The sequence below is a fragment of the Pleurodeles waltl genome, chromosome 6, assembly GCF_031143425.1.
Source record: "Pleurodeles waltl isolate 20211129_DDA chromosome 6, aPleWal1.hap1.20221129, whole genome shotgun sequence".
Classification (NCBI taxonomy): domain Eukaryota; kingdom Metazoa; phylum Chordata; class Amphibia; order Caudata; family Salamandridae; genus Pleurodeles; species Pleurodeles waltl.
Genome location: NC_090445.1, coordinates 1,057,612,590 through 1,057,636,162, shown reverse-complemented (window position 1 = coordinate 1,057,636,162; position 23,573 = coordinate 1,057,612,590). Strand labels below are relative to the sequence as shown.

The following is a 23,573-nucleotide window of genomic DNA, read 5'->3' as shown; positions in this document are numbered from 1 at the left end:
TGCCACCAGAGCTGCTCAACCGCACTATATTCACTGAAGTTATAGACTTTTTCCAGGAGAACAAACTGGGGTCACAGGGCCAGATGTAGCAAAGGGTTTTACCCATTCTGTGTCTATGGGAATATTTGTTGGTACATATGGCCCCCTGTCTCGTATAGTAAAGTTTCTGCTGACATGCTGTGCACTGTAGTGTATCATAAATGTAAAGTAAAGTCAGTGTGTAACGAGCTAGGATGTTTCGCGGGTCTTAGTGCTGCTCAGAATTTGCTTTACATGTGCACGTCTCAATTGCTTTTTGCAACGCTCTCACAGAACAACATCACTTGGCAATGGTGTACTTTTTCAGGATTTGCTGTTAGATTTAATTGTGTGATTGGCACCCATCACTGATAGAGGCATAAGGTGGTACAGTCAGGAGTGAATACAAACAAAATGAAATCATTATTTCTAGAAGTATTTCTAAGCGGAGAGGTGCCTATTATTCTAAACTTTGAGGCATAAAAGTACTCCTTTACACTGCAAAAGAGGAAATAATCGGGATCTTGGGCCAGATGTATCAAAAAACCGAATTGCATTTCTTAAATAGCGAATTTTAAGAAATCGCTATTTAAGAAATGTAAAATGTTATGTATGAATTTTGCGATTCGGTAATAGCGATTTCTTAATATTCGCAAATGCTATTTCTGAATCGCAAATAGAGAATCCGACCCCATTCACACCTATGTGCCTGTAGGCCCATAGTTGTGAATGTTTTTGCATTTCCCAAATTGTGAATTCTAGTTAGGAATTCGCAAATTAGATAATGCAAATCCCAGGGTGCTGGGGGCCTAAAGCCCCCTCTGCTGCACCCCAAAAAAATGTTTAGGACATGTGAAGCACACACATGCCTTAGGGGCATGTGTGCACTACATGGCAATTTTAAAAATGCATTTATAATGCATTTTTTAAATTTGCACATGGTTACCACCAAACTTTACTCTTTACTTTGTGGTAATTGCATTTCCTAAATGTTTAATTCGCATTTAGGAAATGCTTGATACATGTGCTTTGGAAATCGCAAATAAGAATTCTTTATTTGCGATTTCCAATTTAGAGAATCGCAATTTGCGATTCTCTAAATGGGGATACAATTTTAAGGAATCGCTATTTTAGCGATTCCTTAAAATTGCACAAAGAATGCCTTTCATACATTGTGGAAGGCATTTTTGCATTCGCAAACGGCCGAATTTTGCAATTCGTAGCGTTGCGAAAGCAAAAAAGCTTGATACATCTGGATCCTTATCTTCTACCAACAGGAAGCATTTGTTTCCTGTTACATATCATCCCATCCCCTTCATTGCTAATACCGCATCAGTAATGCACCTTGTGTACGGTGTGATGAAAGCATTGCCTGCGGGGCTCATTTCTTTAATATCTTTATTAATCTTATCACTTTTTAACAGGAAACTAATCTTCTGTAATCCCATTCTCAACTAAACTGGCCCGAGTTGTATTTCAGGGAAACCAGAGACTTGTGTCTGTATTTCTAGCAACGCTATCTCTGGCATACAATACAGCAGTCAACAAAGGCCCTTAAGCTACAGGCCCCATTAGTTGTTAAGCTAAGCAGCAGACTTGTGTTTCCTTATTTTTGGGAATGCTTTATTGTAACTAGAGAGTCTGCTCTTAGAAAAGGTGATTAATTTACAAGGCTGGCTGGAAGATGAGCACTAGTCAAAGACTAGGCATTGCACCAATAGAGATGAAGTTCCAGGCGGCATTATGCAAAGTGTCACAAAAGAGCTGAGGCATTAATACCCATAGTGTGAGAAGGGGGGGCACCAGCTCTGTCCTGGCGCGTGCAGTGCTAGCAGCCGATGCCCACAGGGGCCTGCTGGCCTCCGTGAGAGGGTTCCTGCTTCTCAGTACAGTACGTGCCTCTATGACATCCCTCAAGCTTACTGGGTGCTGTAACAGCCTCTGTGCTGCTCTTGCTCTCAGGTAAGCTCTAGAGGATATTGACTTTCTCTTGGCCTTGCATTCCAACAAGTGTTTTTCCTGTAATCCTGTGTCATGAAGGACACAAGATATCCGGATATACCGCAATGACAAAAGGGATGTCTGAAAAGAGTCTGAACAGTGGAACAGCTGCGTTGGCATAAGACCTTGATATAATTATCCTGGACTTAAAAGTTTCTGAGAAAGTTTGTCATCCTAAGAGAAAAAAGAGCCCAAATGTGTATTATCTATGTTTATTATATATATATATATATATATATATATATATATATATATATATATATATATATATATATAAACATAGAAAATACACATATATATAATAAACATAGAAAATACACATTTGGGTATATATATATATATATATATATATATATATATATATATATATATATATATATATATATAATAAACATAGAAAATACACATTTGGGCTGGGGTGGGAGCATCGGTGAATAAAGCATTTTGGACTTCCACTTGTGTCCGGGAACTCTCTGTATGGAACAAGAGGAATGTTGGTAATAATTTGTGGATGGCTAGGTCCACGCCCGGACCGCTACTGAATTAGTAGCCTCGGGTGTCTGGCAATGTTGGTGTTCGATATATATATATATATATTTGTTTTTTGCATGGAGCTTCATGCTATCTTTGGCAGCCATAATACATGTTTACTGGCATCTCAGAAACATGGGAAAGCAAAGGTAAAAAATGTGCCAACAAAATGTGGAAACGTTGGCTTGGTGAAGCGATACACATCCCCCTAACAGATCTTCAGTTGAAGGGACATTGCTAGGATCCAAAACTTAAAATCTACTGACAGTAAGTTTAGGCTGATGTTGTTTTGTCAGTCCTTTGCACAGAACTGATCAAATGTACATTTCCGGAAATCTCCCATCTTTTGCAGGCCCTAGTATTCCTGCTCCTCTTGGCTACTGTGCAATTAAACAAATTAGAAACGCGGTCATCACATTTCAAAAGCTTAGAGTCTGCAAAGGGAGCCGATGCCAAACAAACACAAAAGACGCATTGTTGGTGTTGTCTTTCTGTTTCATCCCAACAGTCATCCTAAAGTAAAGCACACTGTGTGCCACCGATCTCTGTAAGGATGCTGAACGTAAAATGCAGCATCATCTTTACAAATTCACATGCATCACAGCTTGTTTTCCTTCGCAGTGAGACAGACTTTAATGTGATATATTCAAACTATCTAAAATGGACATAAAGAGAAATGGTTGAAGCGTTAATACCAACAAGGAAGCAACTACTATGCTGAATGAATGCCGGCAAATGCACCTGCAGGAGTAGGAGGTCAACCCAAAGGTGTTACTGTCTTCCCACACATGTATTATTACGGACTTGTCTTCAAATGCCTTTTTCTTTCTATGTTTCAAGTCTTTAAAAAATGTATAAAGCTTGGCATTTTACAAAATACATACAAACCCTGTAGGTAAAGCAGGACACATCGAATATGAATTTTGATGCTATTCAAAGAACAGTAAAAAAGATTTTCTAAAATGAGTTCCAAGATGAATATGTCACCAAATGTGTTTGGGAGGGGGTAACCGAGGCCTTTGTCATGCTCATTCATGTGGGAGTTGCTGTGGAACTGCAAGGCAGCAGGATTAAATACATTTTGACAAAGGGGCTGAAGAAATCCACTCTTATAAGGTGTACGTAATATACATCTATTAGTGGTATATGTATTTGTTATACATATGGTTTCATGGAACGCATACACTGTTGCAGCAGGCTAGCAGGCAATAAATACTTTGATACATTTGGTATAATGGAAGGTAGACTGAAAATGTGATAAAACATTAAACTAAGTCAACTAATGTGTTGTCTCTCTCTTTCTCTCGTTTTAAATAAGTATATGTACATCTAGGGATTAAACATCATTTTCCCAGTCTTGGAAAACAACATGTGGACTCAGGAGTACCGGTTCTAAATCCATGTCTTCTCTTCAGTAGGAACTACTTTGCCCACATCTGTGCTGACTTCCCAGATGCTTAGTAGCTCACACCCCTGCGGCATAGAACAAGAGCCGTGCCTCGTGACCTGGAATCACGGGGGCCCTAGTTTGCAGATCATTGAATTCGAGGGCTTGGGTCACAAGGCATTTAGGATTGGTGCTTTCGGGCCACTCCTGATGAGGGCATTATTGCTCTATAAAGAAATCCCTGTCCTGTTAAGGGATCTGCATTTGAAATGAAATAAATGTTTTGTTGGAAATCCTTCAAACTCTGTCGGGGGTAAAACCAGAAGGCGGTGGGGGGGGGGGGGTCACTACTGCTAAAGAATAATTTCAAACGTGTAAATTAAATTGAAATAATAGATAACGAAGGAACGGCTGTGTTTGTATTACTATAGGTAGATGGCTTTTCCTTACTTCCTAATACAAGACAGGGTATTTTGAGAAAATAAGGGGTTATAGCAACTGTGAATGGCGATAGGATTTCATTGAGGATATTTTAACATAACAGCTGAACCACAAATAGATTGCTAAGTTCCTGTCCTATTGCAGAGCATTGCCCATACTCGCGATAAACGAGAGGCTATGGGATCCAGGAGGAGACTGGGGCCTGATTACGACCTTGGCAGATGGGATACTCCGTCACAAATGTGACGTATATCCTGCCCGCCTAATTACAGGTTCCATTACACTACGGAACTTGTAAAACGGTGGGCGGGATATCGGTTACATTTGTGACGGAGTATCCCATCCACCATGGTCGTAATCAGGTCCTCATTCTACAGAACAGAACTACGGGCACTGGGAGAGGACTCCGCGTTACATTACATATAGGGTACTCCCCCCTTCCCTCTGCGATATCCCCCTGTGACTAAGACAGTTATCAAAATATGGAAAGACACATTAAAACAGATCCAGGGGCAGCTGACCAAGCAGACCCCACGTTGGGTCGACAGTCTACTTCTTCGAAAGGCTACGCTACAAACTTATGAAGGGTGGGCAGGCAGGGTATCTCGACCCGAGGAACAGTAACTACAAAACAATTACTACACAAACTACACTTAAATCCCTCAGGCAGCTGCAGGAAGAACCTGTCTGTTACAAACACAGTTTCACAAAAGTCTACAATTTAGACATGCTATACTCTCGTATATTAAACATTTAGATAGAATACCCGATTTGAACCATAGGAGATATTGGGAGCAAGGGAAAGGACTTTAGGATATACAAATCATTAGTAATAATTGCACCTGTCTCATTTCATGTCCTGAGGGTAACACTGGAATAATGACATAGGCACATTGGAAAATGGGGACTGGAAGGAAGCTCTAGAAGTACCGTAAGAAATTGCAATATCAGCGATATACCATACCACCGTGTACAATTTAAATATCTACACCGGATGTATTACTACAAAAAAGCCAAGTCTCTTAACAGGGACTCCTCGCCTACATGCCTTAGATGCCAACCAGAAGATGGCAAACACCTACATACGATGGGAGTTCTAAGGCCATAGTAGGTTTTTAGGGGTACCTTGTAACCATATGTAAAGAAGTCATAGACACACTGATTTGTTACATAGATAGATCTCTTGAACATTCTGTGGGACACTGGGCTGGCAAGATGTAAAACTATGTTCCGGAGTGTAGGTCTAGTAGTGGCTAGGAGAGATATTACAAAGAAATTGTGAAATCCATCAGACCTGAGCAAGGCAAAGTAGAAGAATGGCCTTGAGGAATGTGCACTCCTCAAAACGATGATATACGAAGCAAGGGGATGCCCTCGGAAACACAAGAAAATCTGAAATGGGTAAACCCAATATCAGGCTCTTGCGGACTGAGTAAGCTAATATAAGCTTCTAAATGATGAGGAAGAATGCATTGATGTAATGGGAAAAATACATGATGAGTACACACAAAATTTTTGGATCATCTAAGAAGCCTGATTTTGATGTAACTTCATGTTTATGTAATTATGTGTAAGAAAAACAATAGAAACTTGTATGATAAACTACAACTGCCTCGATTAGACAATATTTTTCAAAAAATGTTATAATTCCCAAACAGAGTTAACGAAGAGTCAGAATGCAAAGAACAACATTATGGATTTGTTGGAGCCAGTCAACAAAAATGAGAAATGCATGCCCTCTGTGGCTGCTTAAAGTTTAGATGGGGACAAAGCTTTTTTGATAGGGATAGTTAGGACTGCCTAAAGGACACACTAAAAGCTTTCATCTTTCTATCTTTCTAGAAGCAACTGAAGTTCTTATTGGAAATTTTGACTGAAACTCGAAGGCCACATTCCCAATGGTAAAACATCCAAACATTTTTCCTTACGGCGAGGCCCTAGACTAGGCTGCCCACTAGACCTTATGTTATATGACTTCAAATTAGAACCTCTACTTGTTCAATTGTGAGAAGGTGATTTAACTCAAGATATTGATAGTGGGTTTAGTACATTACACAGGGAAATGGCCTAACCTACGTGGGCACCACGTGTACCGGAAGGCCGCAAGCTGAACAACGCTTGCATGAAGCACGAAATCACAAAACCCTGAAATAATCGAATGTTTATATTAGTTACATTCAAATTGATGATGATAATGTTGATTGTGGAGCCAATGTAATGAGGATCTAGCCTTTAGTCTGACCACCTCAATGTGGTTCATTACAGACCATCTCCAACCTTGAACTTTTCACCCTAATCATTATTTCTAGTGTGGTAGTCTAATTAGTTCAATGGAAACTAAACAAGACTACAACACTCAGAATGCATTAGGCTATCACACAAAACACCAGGACTGCAAATACTGTCTTTTTTTATTAATTGCATTTATGAAGAGAGTAAAACATAACATGACATTTACCAGCACATCAGTCAAAAAGCACAGTGAGCAAATTGTAATAAGCAAGGCTCGTGTCTATGCATTACAAACAACGTTTTGTCTGAAGACCACCCAGGATCATTTAAAGGTGACCTACCCTGTGGCATAGAGTCATGCAGTCAAGACATAGGCCGATGGGGTTTAATCAACTCAGCTATGCAGGTCAACGTCTGCAATGGTAAACAACGATAGGGAATTAAAAACAGTGGGAGGAAGGAAGGAGGGGAAAGGTGAAGAGGAGTCAATGCAGCAATAACATCTCACTTGAAGAGGAATAGTGTTGGCTCGTCACCTCGGGGGGGGGATTCATCTCAGTCATAACTGGACCCATGTGTCAGCATCCACTTACACCACTATGGCCGGGACATAAGGAAGGATCGCAGGGGAGTCCATATATCTCATGGCCGGGAGTTAGACAGCATCAATTCCCAGTAGGCTATTAGTTGTTCCCGACAGTACGCAGCATTGCGCGGCCACTCCTAACATCAGGGTATCTGTTTCTTCCCCCAATACATTACCACTCTACGCTTAACCAGCACCAATAGCAGCCCCACTAGTTTCCTGTGCACAGGGGGGACCTCCTTCACATACCCCATGTGAGCAAATTTGGGAGACTGCGACAGTTCGAGCCCGACCATTTCCTCAAGCGTGCCCAGCACATCCATCCAGTATTCCTGCAGCGCCCCGCAGCTCCACGCCAGGTGCAGGAACTCCACCCCCAGCACTGAACATCTTTCGCATCTAGCATCTGACCGGATGCCCTTCCTCTTATGGCGCCTCAGTGTATAGTACAAGCGGTGCAGGAATTTAAAGTGTATTAGGCGCAATCTGTAATTGGGGAGAGGTCTCGCATATGCGCGCAGCAATAACACCACCCATCGTCCGGAAGAGTTTCACCTATATCCACTTCCCAATGTGCTCTGGCCTTGGGCATAGCCGGGGCTGCAGTCGTCTGCATGCAAACATACAGGTCTGTGATGAGTCTACGTGGAGATGGTGATTTGTACATTAACTCCAGCGCGTGGCACATCAAGGGCGTCTCCGGCAAGCAGGGGTATCTAGCCCACAAAAGTGCCTTGGTTTGTAGGTAAATTAAGCGATACAGCGCAGTATTGTGCGGCTCGCACAGCACTGCTTCTGGGAGATGAACAAGCCCACCGGATACCAAGGCCCTAGGGTAGCCATTTTCAGATCGCACAGGTGTTCACAGAACCGTCCACCCTCCGATAGCTGCCGGCTCATGATGTCCCACATCGGCGTTGATGGCGTAAAGGGCTCCCCAGTCTCTGCACATTTCAGAAGCACCCTCCAAGCCCGCGCCGTGCACATAACAGTGTTGAGACCCCTCGTCCTAGGCCTGGGTGGCCCATTATTCACTCCAGAGAGCCTACTAGGCCAGACAGAATCGTGTTCCTGAGCCAGATGTGGCAAGTAGTTTATGGGGTGCAAACAAAAATGCGCGAAATGTGCCTGTGCGCAGTTATAATAACGTTCCAGATCCGGGGCAGCCAGGCTGCCCAGTTCAAATGGTTGTGTCAGTATTTCCTACGAGAATCTTGGCCCGCCTGCCAGCCCAGGCCAGAGTTATGAGTGAAGATCTAAGCCTTTTCAAGAAATTGGACATGAGGGCGAGGGGAATGTTGATAAACAGGTAGAGAAATTTATGCAGAATTACCACCTTGGCTATGGCTATGTGGCCGGTCAACGAGAGCGTAAGGGAGCGCCAGGCCGTCACTTTGTCTTCCAGCCACATAATGGCCTCGCCATAGTTGGCTGACCACAACTCATCCACCTCCCTGCTGAGCCATATGCCCAGGTAATGCACCGGGCATCAGACAAATTCAAGGGGTATTTGGAGTGGTACTGTGCTGTTGCAACCGACAAGGGAAAAACGACTGACTTGGAGCAGTTAATCGTAATTCCAGAGATCTGACCAAAGCGTGCTATCTCGTCTACCAGTATGTCAAGATGAAGCTGTGGGTCCTCTGCATATAGAGCAACATCATCTGCATACATAGAGACCAGGATTGGTCATTGTCTAAATGTCGATCCCCCATGGTTATGATGTTGTCTCAAGCTCACTGCCAGTGGCTCGTCACCTCGGGGGGCAGATTCATCTCAGTCATAACTGGACCCATGTGTCAGCATCCACTTACACCACTATGGCCGGGACATAAGGAAGGATCGCAGGGGAGTCCATATATCTCATGGCCGGGAGTTAGACAGCATCAATTCCCAGTAGGCTATTAGTTGTTCCCGACAGTACGCAGCATTGCGCGGCCACTCCTAACATCAGGGTATCTGTTTCTTCCCCCAATACATTACCACTCTACGCTTAACCAGCACCAATAGCAGCCCCACTAGTTTCCTGTGCACAGGGGGGACCTCCTTCACATACCCCATGTGAGCAAATTTGGGAGACTGCGACAGTTCGAGCCCGACCATTTCCTCAAGCGTGCCCAGCACATCCATCCAGTATTCCTGCAGCGCCCCGCAGCTCCACGCCAGGTGCAGGAACTCCACCCCCAGCACTGAACATCTTTCGCATCTAGCATCTGACCGGATGCCCTTCCTCTTATAGCGCCTCAGTGTATAGTACAAGCGGTGCAGGAATTTAAAGTGTATTAGGCGCAATCTGTAATTGGGGGAGAGGTCTCGCATATGCGCGCAGCAATAACACCACCCATCGTCCGGAAGAGTTTCACCTATATCCACTTCCCAATGTGCTCTGGCCTTGGGCATAGCCGGGGCTGCAGTCGTCTGCATGCAAACATACAGGTCTGTGATGAGTCTACGTGGAGATGGTGATTTGTACATTAACTCCAGCGCGTGGCACATCAAGGGCGTCTCCGGCAAGCAGGGGTATCTAGCCCACAAAAGTGCCTTGGTTTGTAGGTAAATTAAGCGATACAGCGCAGTATCGTGCGGCTCGCACAGCACTGCTTCTGGGAGATGAACAAGCCCACCGGATACCAAGGCCCTAGGGTAGCCCTTTTCAGATCACACAGGTGTTCACAGAACCGTCCACCCTCCGATAGCTGCAGGCTCATGATGTCCCACATCGGCGTTGATGGCGTAAAGGGCTCCCCAGTCTCTGCACATTTCAGAAGCACCCTCCAAGCCCGCGCCGTGCACATAACAGTGTTGAGACCCCTCGTCCTAGGCCTGGGTGGCCCATTATTCACTCCAGAGAGCCTACTAGGCCAGACAGAATCGTGTTCCTGAGCCAGATGTGGCAAGTAGTTTATGGGGTGCAAACAAAAATGCGCGAAATGTGCCTGTGCGCAGTTATAATAACGTTCCAGATCCGGGGCAGCCAGGCTGCCCAGTTCAAATGGTTGTGTCAGTATTTCCTACGAGAATCTGGGCTGCCTGCCAGCCCAGGCCAGAGTTATGAGTGAAGATCTAAGCCTTTTCAAGAAATTGGACATGAGGGCGAGGGGAATGTTGATAAACAGGTAGAGAAATTTATGCAGAATTACCACCTTGGCTATGGCTATGTGGCCGGTCAACGAGAGCGTAAGGGAGCGCCAGGCCGTCACTTTGTCTTCCAGCCACATAATGGCCTCGCCATAGTTGGCTGACCACAACTCATCCACCTCCCTGCTGAGCCATATGCCCAGGTAATGCACCGGGCATCAGACAAATTCAAGGGGTATTTGGAGTGGTACTGTGCTGTTGCAACCGACAAGGGAAAAACGACTGACTTGAACAGTTAATCGTAATTCCAGAGATCTGACCAAAGCGTGCTATCTCGTCTACCAGTATGTCAAGATGAAGCTGTGGGTCCTCTGCATATAGAGCAACATCATCTGCATACATAGAGACCAGGATTGGTCATTGTCTAAATGTCGATCCCCCATGGTTATGATGTTGTCTCAAGCTCACTGCCAGTGGCTCGTCACCTCGGGGGGCAGATTCATCTCAGTCATAACTGGACCCATGTGTCAGCATCCACTTACACCACTATGGCCGGGACATAAGGAAGGATCGCAGGGGAGTCCATATATCTCATGGCCGGGAGTTAGACAGCATCAATTCCCAGTAGGCTATTAGTTGTTCCCGACAGTACGCAGCATTGCGCGGCCACTCCTAACATCAGGGTATCTGTTTCTTCCCCCAATACATTACCACTCTACGCTTAACCAGCACCAATAGCAGCCCCACTAGTTTCCTGTGCACAGGGGGGACCTCCTTCACATACCCCATGTGAGCAAATTTGGGAGACTGCGACAGTTCGAGCCCGACCATTTCCTCAAGCGTGCCCAGCACATCCATCCAGTATTCCTGCAGCGCCCCGCAGCTCCACGCCAGGTGCAGGAACTCCACCCCCAGCACTGAACATCTTTCGCATCTAGCATCTGACCGGATGCCCTTCCTCTTATGGCGCCTCAGTGTATAGTACAAGCGGTGCAGGAATTTAAAGTGTATTAGGCGCAATCTGTAATTGGGGGAGAGGTCTCGCATATGCGCGCAGCAATAACACCACCCATCGTCCGGAAGAGTTTCACCTATATCCACTTCCCAATGTGCTCTGGCCTTGGGCATAGCCGGGGCTGCAGTCGTCTGCATGCAAACATACAGGTCTGTGATGAGTCTACGTGGAGATGGTGATTTGTACATTAACTCCAGCGCGTGGCACATCAAGGGCGTCTCCGGCAAGCAGGGGTATCTAGCCCACAAAAGTGCCTTGGTTTGTAGGTAAATTAAGCGATACAGCGCAGTATCGTGCGGCTCGCACAGCACTGCTTCTGGGAGATGAACAAGCCCACCGGATACCAAGGCCCTAGGGTAGCCATTTTCAGATCGCACAGGTGTTCACAGAACCGTCCACCCTCCGATAGCTGCAGGCTCATGATGTCCCACATCGGCGTTGATGGCGCAAAGGGCTCCCCAGTCTCTGCACATTTCAGAAGCACCCTCCAAGCCCGCGCCGTGCACATAACAGTGTTGAGACCCCTCGTCCTAGGCCTGGGTGGCCCATTATTCACTCCAGAGAGCCTAATAGGCCAGACAGAATCGTGTTCCTGAGCCAGATGTGGCAAGTAGTTTATGGGGTGCAAACAAAAATGCGCGAAATGTGCCTGTGCGCAGTTATAATAACGTTCCAGATCCGGGGCAGCCAGGCTGCCCAGTTCAAATGGTTGTGTCAGTATTTCCTACGAGATTCTGGGCTGCCTGCCAGCCCAGGCCAGAGTTATGAGTGAAGATCTAAGCCTTTTCAAGAAATTGGACATGAGGGCGAGGGGAATGTTGATAAACAGGTAGAGAAATGTATGCAGAATTACCACCTTGGCTATGGCTATGTGGCCGGTCAACGAGAGCGTAAGGGAGCGCCAGGCCGTCACTTTGTCTTCCAGCCACATAATGGCCTCGCCATAGTTGGCTGACCACAACTCATCCACCTCCCTGCTGAGCCATATGCCCAGGTAATGCACCGGGCATCAGACAAATTCAAGGGGTATTTGGAGTGGTACTGTGCTGTTGCAACCGACAAGGGAAAAACGACTGACTTGGAGCAGTTAATCGTAATTCCAGAGATCTGACCAAAGCGTGCTATCTCGTCTACCAGTATGTCAAGATGAAGCTGTGGGTCCTCTACATATAGAGCAACATCATCTGCATACATAGAGACCAGGATTGGTCATTGTCTAAATGTCGATCCCCCATGGTTATGATGTTGTCTCAAGCTCACTGCCAGTGGCTCCATCACCAAAGCGAAAAGCAGAGGTGAGAGGGGGCAGCCTTGTCGAGTACCTCTAGCTATTGGGAAAGGTTCCAACATCATTCCATTGATTGTCAGCCTCACGGTTTGAGCCGAGAATGATAAACAGATTAATTGGATGAATCTAGGGCTCAAGCCCACCCTAGACAATAGGCCAAACATATATGACCACACGAGGGAGTCAAAAGCCTTGGTGGCGTCCAGTAACACAGCCGCAGCGTGATCTTCAGGGTTCATCATTCGGGTCACTGAAAAAAAAGGTACAGAGGTTATACAAGGTTGAGCGACCAGGCACAAAACCAGATTGGACCGGTAGCACAAGAGACGGGAGCAGGGGCTTGAGTTGAGTCACAATTAGCTTTGCTAGTATCTTAATGTCTACATTTATTAGAGATAGTGGCCAATATGTGTCGCAAAGGCACGGGGCTTTATCTGGTTTCAATATGGTGACAATTAGGGCTTCACGCAATGAAGGTGGGAGAATCCCGCTCTTGAGTGCTTTCACATAAAAATCTAGCAGGTGCAGTGCCAATAGGTCTGCGTATTCCTTATAGAAGGCCGTTGTGAGCCCATCCAAACCTGATGCCTTGTCTCCCGGCAGACCACGTATAACCTGAATGACATCCTCAACCATGAACGGAGTGTCTAAGTACTGCCTGTGCGTGTTCTCAAGCCAGAGCAGGCTAATGTCATCAAAGTATTCTGTGTACGCCGCCGTGTGCAGCCCCATCATTTTGGAGTATATGGAGGGGTAGAAATCCATCAATACCCACTTGACCCCTTTAGTGCCAGCATGACGTACACCAGCCTAGTCAAGCAGCTCAACAACATAGTTTCCCACCCACGGCCGTCGAAGCATTGCGGCCAGTGTCTTACCGGCCCTCTCACCCTCTCCATATCGCCTTGCCTTGGCTTCCTTTCCCATAAAACAATCCTCGTAGAGGTCCACTTCCTCATATTGTGACAGCTTCTCTCTTACTTCAACCAAAAGGGCACTAGACATATCTGCACACATTTGATTCTCCAGACTAGCCAGTTAGGCCTCTAAGTCTGCCAATTCATGACGGATTGTTCTAAGCACACCGTGCTGCTTGGCAAGGCAAACCCCCCAGATTACTACCTTGAATGCCTCCCATAAGGTGCCCACTGAGGATACCGATTCCAGGTTGACAGTTAAGTATTCCACAATAGTGGTTCGAATCTCCTCCCTAAAGGACTGGTCTCTTAGTGCACCATGTGACAGCTGCCATGAGAATTCGCGGCGAGGGCCCCCAGTGTTCATCAACTCCAATATAACCGGAAAATGATCTGACAGAGTGCGGGCATATGTTCAAGAGATTCCATCCAGAGCTCTACGTCTCTAGTTCTGAGCCATCTTTCAATCCGGGACGAGCTATTATGTACTGTATTAAGGCATGTTCCCTCTCTCCTTGTGTCATGTTTCACCGTCCATAGATCTACCACAGCACCCTCAGCCATAATAAGGGATAAGGCCTTAGCAGCTGCCACATGTTGAGGCCGAGCCCGGCTCTCACGATCCACCTCAGAGTCCAATACCACATTAAAATCACCTCCCCATAGCAGGGACCCCGAGCAAAAGGAGTCCACCAGGCGCCACACCTCCCTGAAGAACTCCGGGTCATCAACATTAGGACCATAAACTGACAACAGACGAAATGGCCTTTCTCAGGACGCCACTACAGTCTCTTTCTAAGCGGGATGGTCACCCCCCTCACATATCTCGAATAAACTGCTACATGGCTCTCCCCAATCCATCCAGCCCTCACCCTAAACCTTGTGGCATTAGTCAGGTGAGCTTCTTGAAGCATGCAAATGTCTATCGCATGGCACTGCATATAAGCAGATACCAATCTCATCTTGCGGCCATCCTTTAACCCCCAAATATTCCAGGTCAAACATCTCACAGGAGTCACATTGTTAGGAACCATCATGGTAGACATCGCAACCGCTTCACAACCGCCCTCCTCCAGACGTAAATCGAATCAGCTGCGAGGACAGAAAGGTACGGGCAGGAAAGAACAGAGGGAAAACATCAAACATAGTAGCCAACCACACATCAGCCGCCCCCCACCCACTCAGGCCCCCTAGTTAGGCCCGACCTCCCATCCCACCCCCTCCTAAAATCATATCCCATCTCATAACAACAAACAACTGATTTGGACTCATCCATTGGGGCGCTGGTGTGGCCATCAGACTTCCCACCCAATATGGGTAGGTGGGCTGGAGCCACCGAGTAGTCCGGACCCCAGAGGGCCGGTCATCGCAGAAGTGCAGTTCACTTGCAGTCCCAAGAGGCCACGGGGCACCATCAAGACACAGAGGCCTATATTTATACTTTTTTAGCGCTGCATTTGCGTCATACGGCACTAAAAAAGTATAAATATGGGCCACAGACTCCCCTCATGAACAGCTGTTCTCAGTCATTATTGCTCAGGATACTTCCGCCTTCTTCATTTTCCTGTGCGCAGCCAGTTTTTTGGGAATGCTTTTTTCAAATTTTGCTGCTTGTTTCAGGTCTAGGAAAAAGTGTAATTTGCCTTTATGTTGAACACACAGCTTAGCCGAGTAGATAAGGGAGTATTTAACGTCCGTGTGGCTCAGAGTGTGCTTAACTGGGAGAAACGCCGAGCGAGCTGCCTGCACGCCGGGGGTGTAGTCAGGAAAGATGCCGAGCTCATTGTTGTTATATATGATGGGGCGGCATTCATGGGCGAGGCGGAGAACCATGTCTCTGTTTCTGTAGTTGAGCAGGCGTGCAATAACAGGCCACGCTGGTGTCCCAGGCGGCAGCCACGGACCAAGCGACCTGTGCGCCCACTCCACCACCAGCACCGAAGAGAGCTCACCAGGGAAGAGCGCAGACAGCATGCCCTCCACGTTGTCCTCAATGTGCCCCATGGCTGTCGATTCCGGGAGACCTAAGATGCAGATGTTGTTTCATCTGGAGCAGGCTTCAAGGTCTTCATTTTTATTCCGGATGACTTTCAGCACCTGCTCCATTTGAAGAAGCTGCTTGACCTCACCGCACCGGCCATCCTCCAATTCTGAAAAGCGAGAGTCGCCTGCTCAAGGTGGGTATCGTGGTCATCAACCCTATCTTTCAGACGATCCATGAGATCGGTCAGATGATCTAGCTTAATATCTATGCCTGCCAGGCTGTATTTAAAGTCCAGAAACATAGCCTTCACTGAGGGTAACTGGGAATCTTCCACTTGAGACAATTCGTCCATTGATTTGCCCGCTTGGCTGCACTTTTTTGTGCCCTCAAATGACAGCTACGATTGTTTGTGGTTCACCTTCCCCATCGTGGCAGAATCTCACTCCCATGGGGAATGTCACACTGTCTGAAGTCGGCACCATATGTGCTCAGTCCAGCTCCAGGCACACCAGGGGCCAGGGGCCACCAACACCGAAGGCCACCAGCAGTGCGCCAGGCAAGCCACCCACTCCTCATGCCTGCAAGCCATCAAATCCTGTCGCCTTGGCCTCATGACCCCTCACCAAGGCCTGGGGACCTCAAAACCTTGTCTGCTCACATGGGCAGACCACAGCAAGGGGAGGTGGCTGCTCTCCATCTAGCCCATCTCCCCACCGAAGCCCCAGGTAAGGCAGTGCATCACGGGGGTCAGCCAGGTAGGGCACATAGATCGATAAATGGCCAGCAAGTGCCAGTTCTTCTCAAGGCTGGGCACGCCGATAGGTGCACTCAGCGGGTCTCCTGCCAGCCGACGGCATCCAACGTTGGGGCGGCAGGGGCCCGACAGCCCACCCCCGCACCTACTTTCTCCACCACCGGGTCGGCCCCGGGTCCCACAGCTCTGGCACACCCACCTGCCAGGCCCGCGATCTGAACCTCACCATGTGCTCAGCTCCGCAGGTGCCCACCGCCTGTCCAATACAGAGAATCCAGGAGCGCTGCAGCTCCGGCCCGCCAGCTCACATCATCCAGGGGGAGGCAGGCAACAACCCCCATGGCGCCCTCCATCACTGCCGGCCTGCCTTGGGGCCCCGCTCAGCCAGCACGTCCCCCGGCGGTCCATGAGGCCTCACCGTCAGCAGGGCATTCAGGAAAGCTCGCGCCGTCCACCACCGAGCCAGCCCCTTATTACCAGCTCTCGTCTCCTCAGCTGCTCAGCACACGAAATGGAGTATAACGAGCACCTCGGGTGGCTGATCTGTCCGGATTGTAGAAGGATTTATGCCCCTACCCGGCAGAGCCTCCCAGAGTGGCGGCCATCTTGCAGGACGGCCAGGCCATGCCCCCGGCAAATACTGTCCTTAATGACATGGAGGGAGGTGGTCACTCAATTATTTCAGACATGCTAAAATCATATGTTCCTTCTTATCAACATTTAGTTACATTGAAAACAAACCAAAATTATGATCATGTCAGCAGCATGTAATGACCGTAGATGATATGCTTAGTTGGTTCTTTGTATTTGAGAGCATCATTGAACAACATTAATTAATTTTCTTGTTGGGGGTGTGTGCCAAGGTGACCCTCAACTAAAGTAGAAATCTGATCCACTGAACACACCTTGGTGGTACACATTCTTTGGAAGCACCACAGTGGACACAACCATCATGCCATAAATTATGACACTAGCCATAGTGAAGAAAGAGTGCACATAACGCCAACTGATTCATTCTCCTTGAACTAATACTGTGTACTTTCCAAAGTGTGATTAAGGCAAGCATGTTTTGAATGCAATAAATTATTAACACTTACCACAAGCTTCCTTCATCCCAAAAATTACAAAAGGAATCAGTCTGATTACATCAAGGCGGTGTCCTTTGTTAATATTACTGAATATTACATATATAAGATCTGTGTGTTGTCGTCATTCCTAATTCACATATAATGTCCTACTCTTCAACAGCATGTGATGAAGTAAATATTTTATCCATGGCATAGCATTCTTTGTTAATTGATAAAAGTATTTTTTCTTACAATGTCTGCTTGGTGACATCACTCTATAGACAATTCCTCCAAACATCATTCAGCACAACTCAACTAATACTTGCTTCAAAGGTTAACCCAGGTTTCAGTACCTCGCTGTCGATGTGGCGCAGGTTATTCTTTGCTTGCACATAAATCTCCGCAGTGGGCTGTCCCTCTGGAGGGATTGGCGCTGGATAAGAAGGTGGTGGGGGCAGTTTGGAGTCAGGAGGTGGAGGAGGGGCTGGGAAACCTGGAGGAGGTGGAAGAGGGGGAAGAGGTGGAGGTTGCGGAAGGGATGCTGCAGTCTCTCCTCCCTTTTTGCTTCCATGTGGTCCTATCTCTGGATTCAGCATGTCCATATAGGCCTGCATGTCCCCTATTGTTGATTCTGGGGGCCCTATAAAGAAAATAGAAATCCATTAGAACATTTTCAGTTTCTTCACAAAAGAAGAAGCTTCATGAAGTTGCTATAATTTTACACACTATATCAATATGCTTACAAGCCAGTGTATTACAGATGAGACATCACATATGTTGTATATACTCTCAGGACCCTCATACCCATTGGTGCTCCACTACCGGCAGTGAAGCACAAGAAATCATAATAATGACCCCCACACCTTGGGAGAAAACTCCCATGGTGTGGATGGTCTTTTTTTCTGTTTGTTTTTCAATTATGGACTCCCCATTTTGGGAGTTTGTTTCTAAAAAGCAAAAAAAGTTTCATAAACTTTAGTGTAGGTCTATTAAAACTGACAGCAGATGCACATCAAAGTTTTTTTTACACTGAAAGGAACCCAATTCCTTTCAATGTTTAGAGTTGTCCACTGAACAGGTAGACAGTTCTAAATTTGGTGGGCAGAGTACCTTGGGGTAATGTCCTCAGCCATTTTGACAGACACTGTTATGTCTTCCAAATTCTAACCCTTAGTCACTTTTTTGAGTCTGAAAATCCTCCAGTGGGGCAAGGCTGGAACTGTAACAGGCCAGGGCTCAAAATAGGCCAGATATTTTTACCATAAGTCCCTTTCAAGCCAATCTTCAGTGTGGCAGATTGCTCTGATTAGGATGAAGCTGGTTTTCTTGCCCTCCTTGGGTGAGACATTCCTGGGAAAATTCCAGCTCCTTGTTCTAGTCCCCTACAAGTAGAGAAAATGACTATGTCCAACATTTCTCTAATTTTTGGGAAACTATTTTGGTCAATCCTACAGCTCCCAGCAAGGCCCTCATGGAGTCATGAGTCCTTCTGCTTCTTGTGTCCCCAGAGCAGGCAAACAGGAGGTCAACCACTTAACCATTGGAGAGCCGTTCCAGTTTGTGGGTGCCTGCAAGAATCAGGACTTCTTAAGTCTTCTTCTTCCAGCAGAAGTCATGAAACCTTTCTCTTCTGGCAGGCCCTTCCACTTCAGGTACGGTGTTCCAAGATCTAGGAATTGCCTGAGGAGTAGTGGTGACTTGGCAATCTTATCCTGTGGACTAGCCAGTGATTAGAACATTACCTTATGCAGTGCAAGCAAATTTCCCACCCCATGCCAGCCTCCTACTGCAGCACTTCCTCTTGCATTACTGTAAAAAAAATCCCAGAAGATTTCAATCTCTGATGGCTGAACCATTCTTTCCTCTGCAGACGCTCCAGAAAAACCCTTAGCCTTTGCCAAACCCATTTTAGATACGCTATCTTCCCTTCTGTTATAGCCATAAGACACCTACCTCCCCCCCTCTGACAGTTGGGCTGGAGCAAAAAGAACTAGGGGAGCTGTGAATGGATAGGAGTTTATCACACCGGCCCAATTTGGAATCACCAAACCAAAAGAAAGAGTGTTAAGGCCGCTCTTTGTTCTGTCAGCTGACATGCACCCATCCCAGATGCCTCATCCCTACTAACTGGCCAATTGGTGACAACATGTCCCTCTTCCTGGATCCAGAGGTCAATCAGTTGTCCTCTGCCAGGCAAAGTCATCAACTCCAGCCAGGAATATGTGATGGCTTCTGGAAATGTGATGAGTGAAGAACTGGCTTTAAGCCATTTCTGACTAAGACTACCCAAAGTACATTTTATAAAGTTGTGATTCCACTAAATGTATTATGGTTATTAAAATCCTGATATCACTATTGAATCACAATTTTAAAATGAATGGTCAAATAACTTTGATTCACTTTTTTACAATTTTCCCAAATTAAGATATAAAATAAATATTTTAATCATATCTTATTGAAAATGCAACTGAGCCTATGAAGCTAAATAGCTTTTAGGCCAACAATCACGTTGATTAAACAAATAGTATGTCACTTTTTTTATATATTAGGCATCTTGTCCTGCTGGCTTAAAAGACACAATTTAGGAATGACATATTACTATATGAAATATGTTTTATTACATGACAAAGGCCAGTTTCCTTGCAATATGTTATCCTAGGGCCTTTAAATTACAACCCTGCCACTTCACAGTGATGCTCCTGGCAGCTATACATTTTGTCATCAATGCTGGCAGTGGCAATACACACTACAGCTCACCTATGACTATGTAACTGCACGCCACAGGAGCAATTTCTAACATATTACAAGGCCTTTAAGAAATGTTGCATTAGCCCAATGGGTTACATCAATTATACTAATACCATTTTAGGATCAGATCACACACACCGTGGCACTGAAAATCAGCGTCAGAGTTCACAGAGTTCTAATACCAGCTACAAATATGTTAAAGGTAGAAACATGCTGAAAAGACAAATTTCCTACAATCATCACCTTTTCATGTTTGCAAAGCAAAATTGAAAACTGGCTATGGTCCTTTGGAAGTGGTCAGGACTTAGGAGTCAGAAAGAGGCACTGATTGTGTAGTAAAAAAGCAATCTATCTTTATGCTTAAATCCGCCTCTATTTCCTTGTACCATATACAAACAGCTGAGAAACAGTGTACAACATGTTCAGAACACCCTGAAATGGTCTTGAATTTGAAAGAAAATCTATCAGTAGACACATCTTTCACATGGTCTCCCAAAATGCTTAACACTCATACATTTTGAGGATAGACCTGAGTATCCAGTATATATTATAAACTTCAAAGTATGGAGAAGGCAACCAACCTGCCTGGAGGGCAAATGATGCTGGATGGGCAGTGATGATTCAAATAATTGTGGGCCAATCAGGTACTCTGGCATGTGTCACTATGGTGATACTGTTCCATCAGAAGATGTATATATGCCCTTACAGCAAATTCAGAGACCTCCTTATTCAAGTCAAGGCATGTGGGACAGGAGAGGCTACTGTCTCTGGTACTTTTAAACTCACTGCCACCCACTAGGCTGCATGATATTGGTTTCATCGGAATGGTGAAATTTGGCTCCAAGGAAATACCCAAAACGTTGCTTAGAAGACATATCACCATATTTTTGGAATGTGTGTGATCATGTCCAGATGTGAAATGGTCCACCCTTGCATAGTGTGCAGTAGCACCTTGTTCAAAGATGAAGTTGATTTTACGACAGCATCCTTCCAACAAACTCATCAGCTACCCTGCTAAACAAAAACATTGCTAGCATGCCAGGATGCCACATGTTGGGAGGTGGTGGCTATGCATAACTCTGCAGTTTTAGTTTGGTAGAAGAGAAACCCCACTGAACCACAACTTCTGTCTTCTAAATGGAAATTCTGACAGGTCAGTGTGTGGGCTGCGTTATTTGGCTGCTTGTCGCCCTATTTCTTGGTTTTTTATTTATCAGTTTTTAGTGCTGATTTCCTTTATATTAACACCAACACTGCCTGCAGTAAGCATGCATGCATGAAATCTCCCATATCTTGCACAACCCATATACAGATTATATTTCCAAGTTCAAAACTGCCTTGACTTGAAAATGTGGGTTACCTTTTTAGCTATCTGATTCACTAATGGGGAATACTTTAATAAGGCCAGATGGGGAGACCGGGCCTTTATGGAAGCGGCTAGGCTCTGGAATAGCCTGCCCCTTTCACTTTGTTAAATAACTACTCATTTCTCTTTTAGGAAAAGCCTTAAAACCTGGCTTTTCGCGAATTAGATTCTTTGGGTAGTCTGTGTTCTTTTTTTCCTGTATCTCTGGTTAGACTAGCGCATCAATGCTTTTGCTGGAATGCGCTCTACAAATAACTCAATACAATACAATACAACTCAATACAATACTTTTATTTTGATGACAGGGCCTGTTTCCTGTCCCAGTCCGACCCTGGGGAGGAATACATGACATCGCTTTACTTGCGTCCACCTATGTCCCAATATTAAACCTGCGATCCTGCTCGCGACTCCCACCAATTCCTAGCCATCCCTCTTTCTCCACCCAGATTTGAAAACGAGTACCTGCATTTTGCCACATTCCCACATTATCCACTCCTTCCCTTATCAAATAAAAAAGTGCACGTAGTATCGTGATAAACAAACCTCACCTCTGTCTGCATATATCCACCCCACTTCCTTGCTCAGATTTGAAACGACTGGTGTCCTCCTATCCACTCAGACCACCTTCTTTCCAGTATCTACCATTCTTAAATAAATACAAAAAATCCAGGCCTACGTCATCTCACCCACACCACTTATTATGAAACTGGCCTCCATGTGCCTACATTAAAAAGAAAAATTAATATTTTGTCACCCGCCCACACCACCATCTCTCAAATTCACCCCTCCTTCACCCAAATATTTAATTGTAATACCTAATATCCTGCGACACACCCCAGCGCCCTCTGCTCTCCCCCCCCCCCTGCCCCCCCCCCATTCCAACTGGGCTCTCTTCTCTCCAACGGAGAAGACAGCCCTCCCTGTCCACGCAGCCCGGAAAATCCCGCGACGTCACAACCTGTAGGGAAACTACTTTTTTTTCAACTGTTGTGACGCAGTAGGAGTAAATACACAGATTCCGAATTCGGAATTGGCGTTACAGCTTTCCAAGAGAATATGTACACAGCAGTAACTCTCCTCGTGGGTAACGTTTATTTGTTTAGTAGATGTGATGTAGACGTGTCCAATCAACAAAGCACTACAAGTACAATTCACGCATGGTGAAAATTGAGTGAAAACGAGGTTGAAAGTTACTCTAGTGTCAAGAAACTCGAGACTGTAATTCATTCATAAATTTCGATTCAATTAAATATCAACATGCGATTGAAATGAATCGATGAGAATATTTAAATGGGGGCATATTAGAGTATAGGAAGAGGAGAGATGCACTAACCTTAATACGTTCACTAGTTCATCACCTAAGTAAAAAAACAGTCTAAATAGCTTCAAAATGGCATACTTATAGTACTCCTAAAATCAAACAATGGTATTTTCAACCACATATACCTTGTACACATGTTGAATGTTCAAAAAAGTCAGATTTGCAGAATGTGCTACTGTTTAAATGTTCGTTCTATTTGCTTCCATCTAGTGGTCACTGGATATAGTGCACCAAAGTTTAGTTTTAATAATAATAGTGGTTATTGGAAGCAGAGCAAAGACGATCATGGGGAAAAGTAAAGTGAAACACCATTAAACATTCATAGCTGATAGGTCTCATACTCTGCTAGAGGCATACCTGTTTAAATTAGGGGTGGGCGCAACTCGCGGAGTTTCATTCCACAAAATGTCGTGAAGTTACATGAAAACTCTGTAAGATACTGCAGAGTACAGTGAGTGGCTGGAATCAGCATGTCGCGCTGCTCTGTCTGATTTTGAGTACTAGGAGCTTACTCTGTGCTGCAACATGCGTGTGAATGGTACCTCGCGGCACGCCAGAGGGTGTTGCTTCTTGCTGCAGCTTGAGTAGATTTTGTACTCGAACACTAGCTTTCTTATTGCGAACGGTCACGAACCCCCGTGACGGCCCGTAGTGAGAAAATCTCGCTAGATGATGCCAATTCTCGCTTGTGCTCACCAACCTACAATTGGCGAGCTGCACGCAAGAAAAAAACTCTGCCATTCAGCGGTTGGCCGAGTTTTGCAGAGTGGGCAAAATTCGTTGAAATATGCCGGCGGAGCATAATTTATTGCCCAACCCTAGTTTAAATGTGTTCTTTC

General features: G+C 45.6%; 1 protein-coding gene across 3 annotated transcripts in view; it reads right to left on the bottom strand.

Moving 5' to 3' along the window:
- Positions 1 to 23,573, bottom strand: part of ESPN (espin) — a 917,745-nt gene that overhangs the window by 509,765 nt on the left and 384,407 nt on the right. For all 3 annotated transcript variants that reach the window (XM_069240012.1, XM_069240013.1, XM_069240014.1), the window contains exon 7: positions 17,653 to 17,939. In XM_069240012.1, coding sequence (XP_069096113.1) covers positions 17,653 to 17,939 — 287 coding nt within the window. The remainder of the gene's footprint in view (positions 1 to 17,652; positions 17,940 to 23,573) is intronic.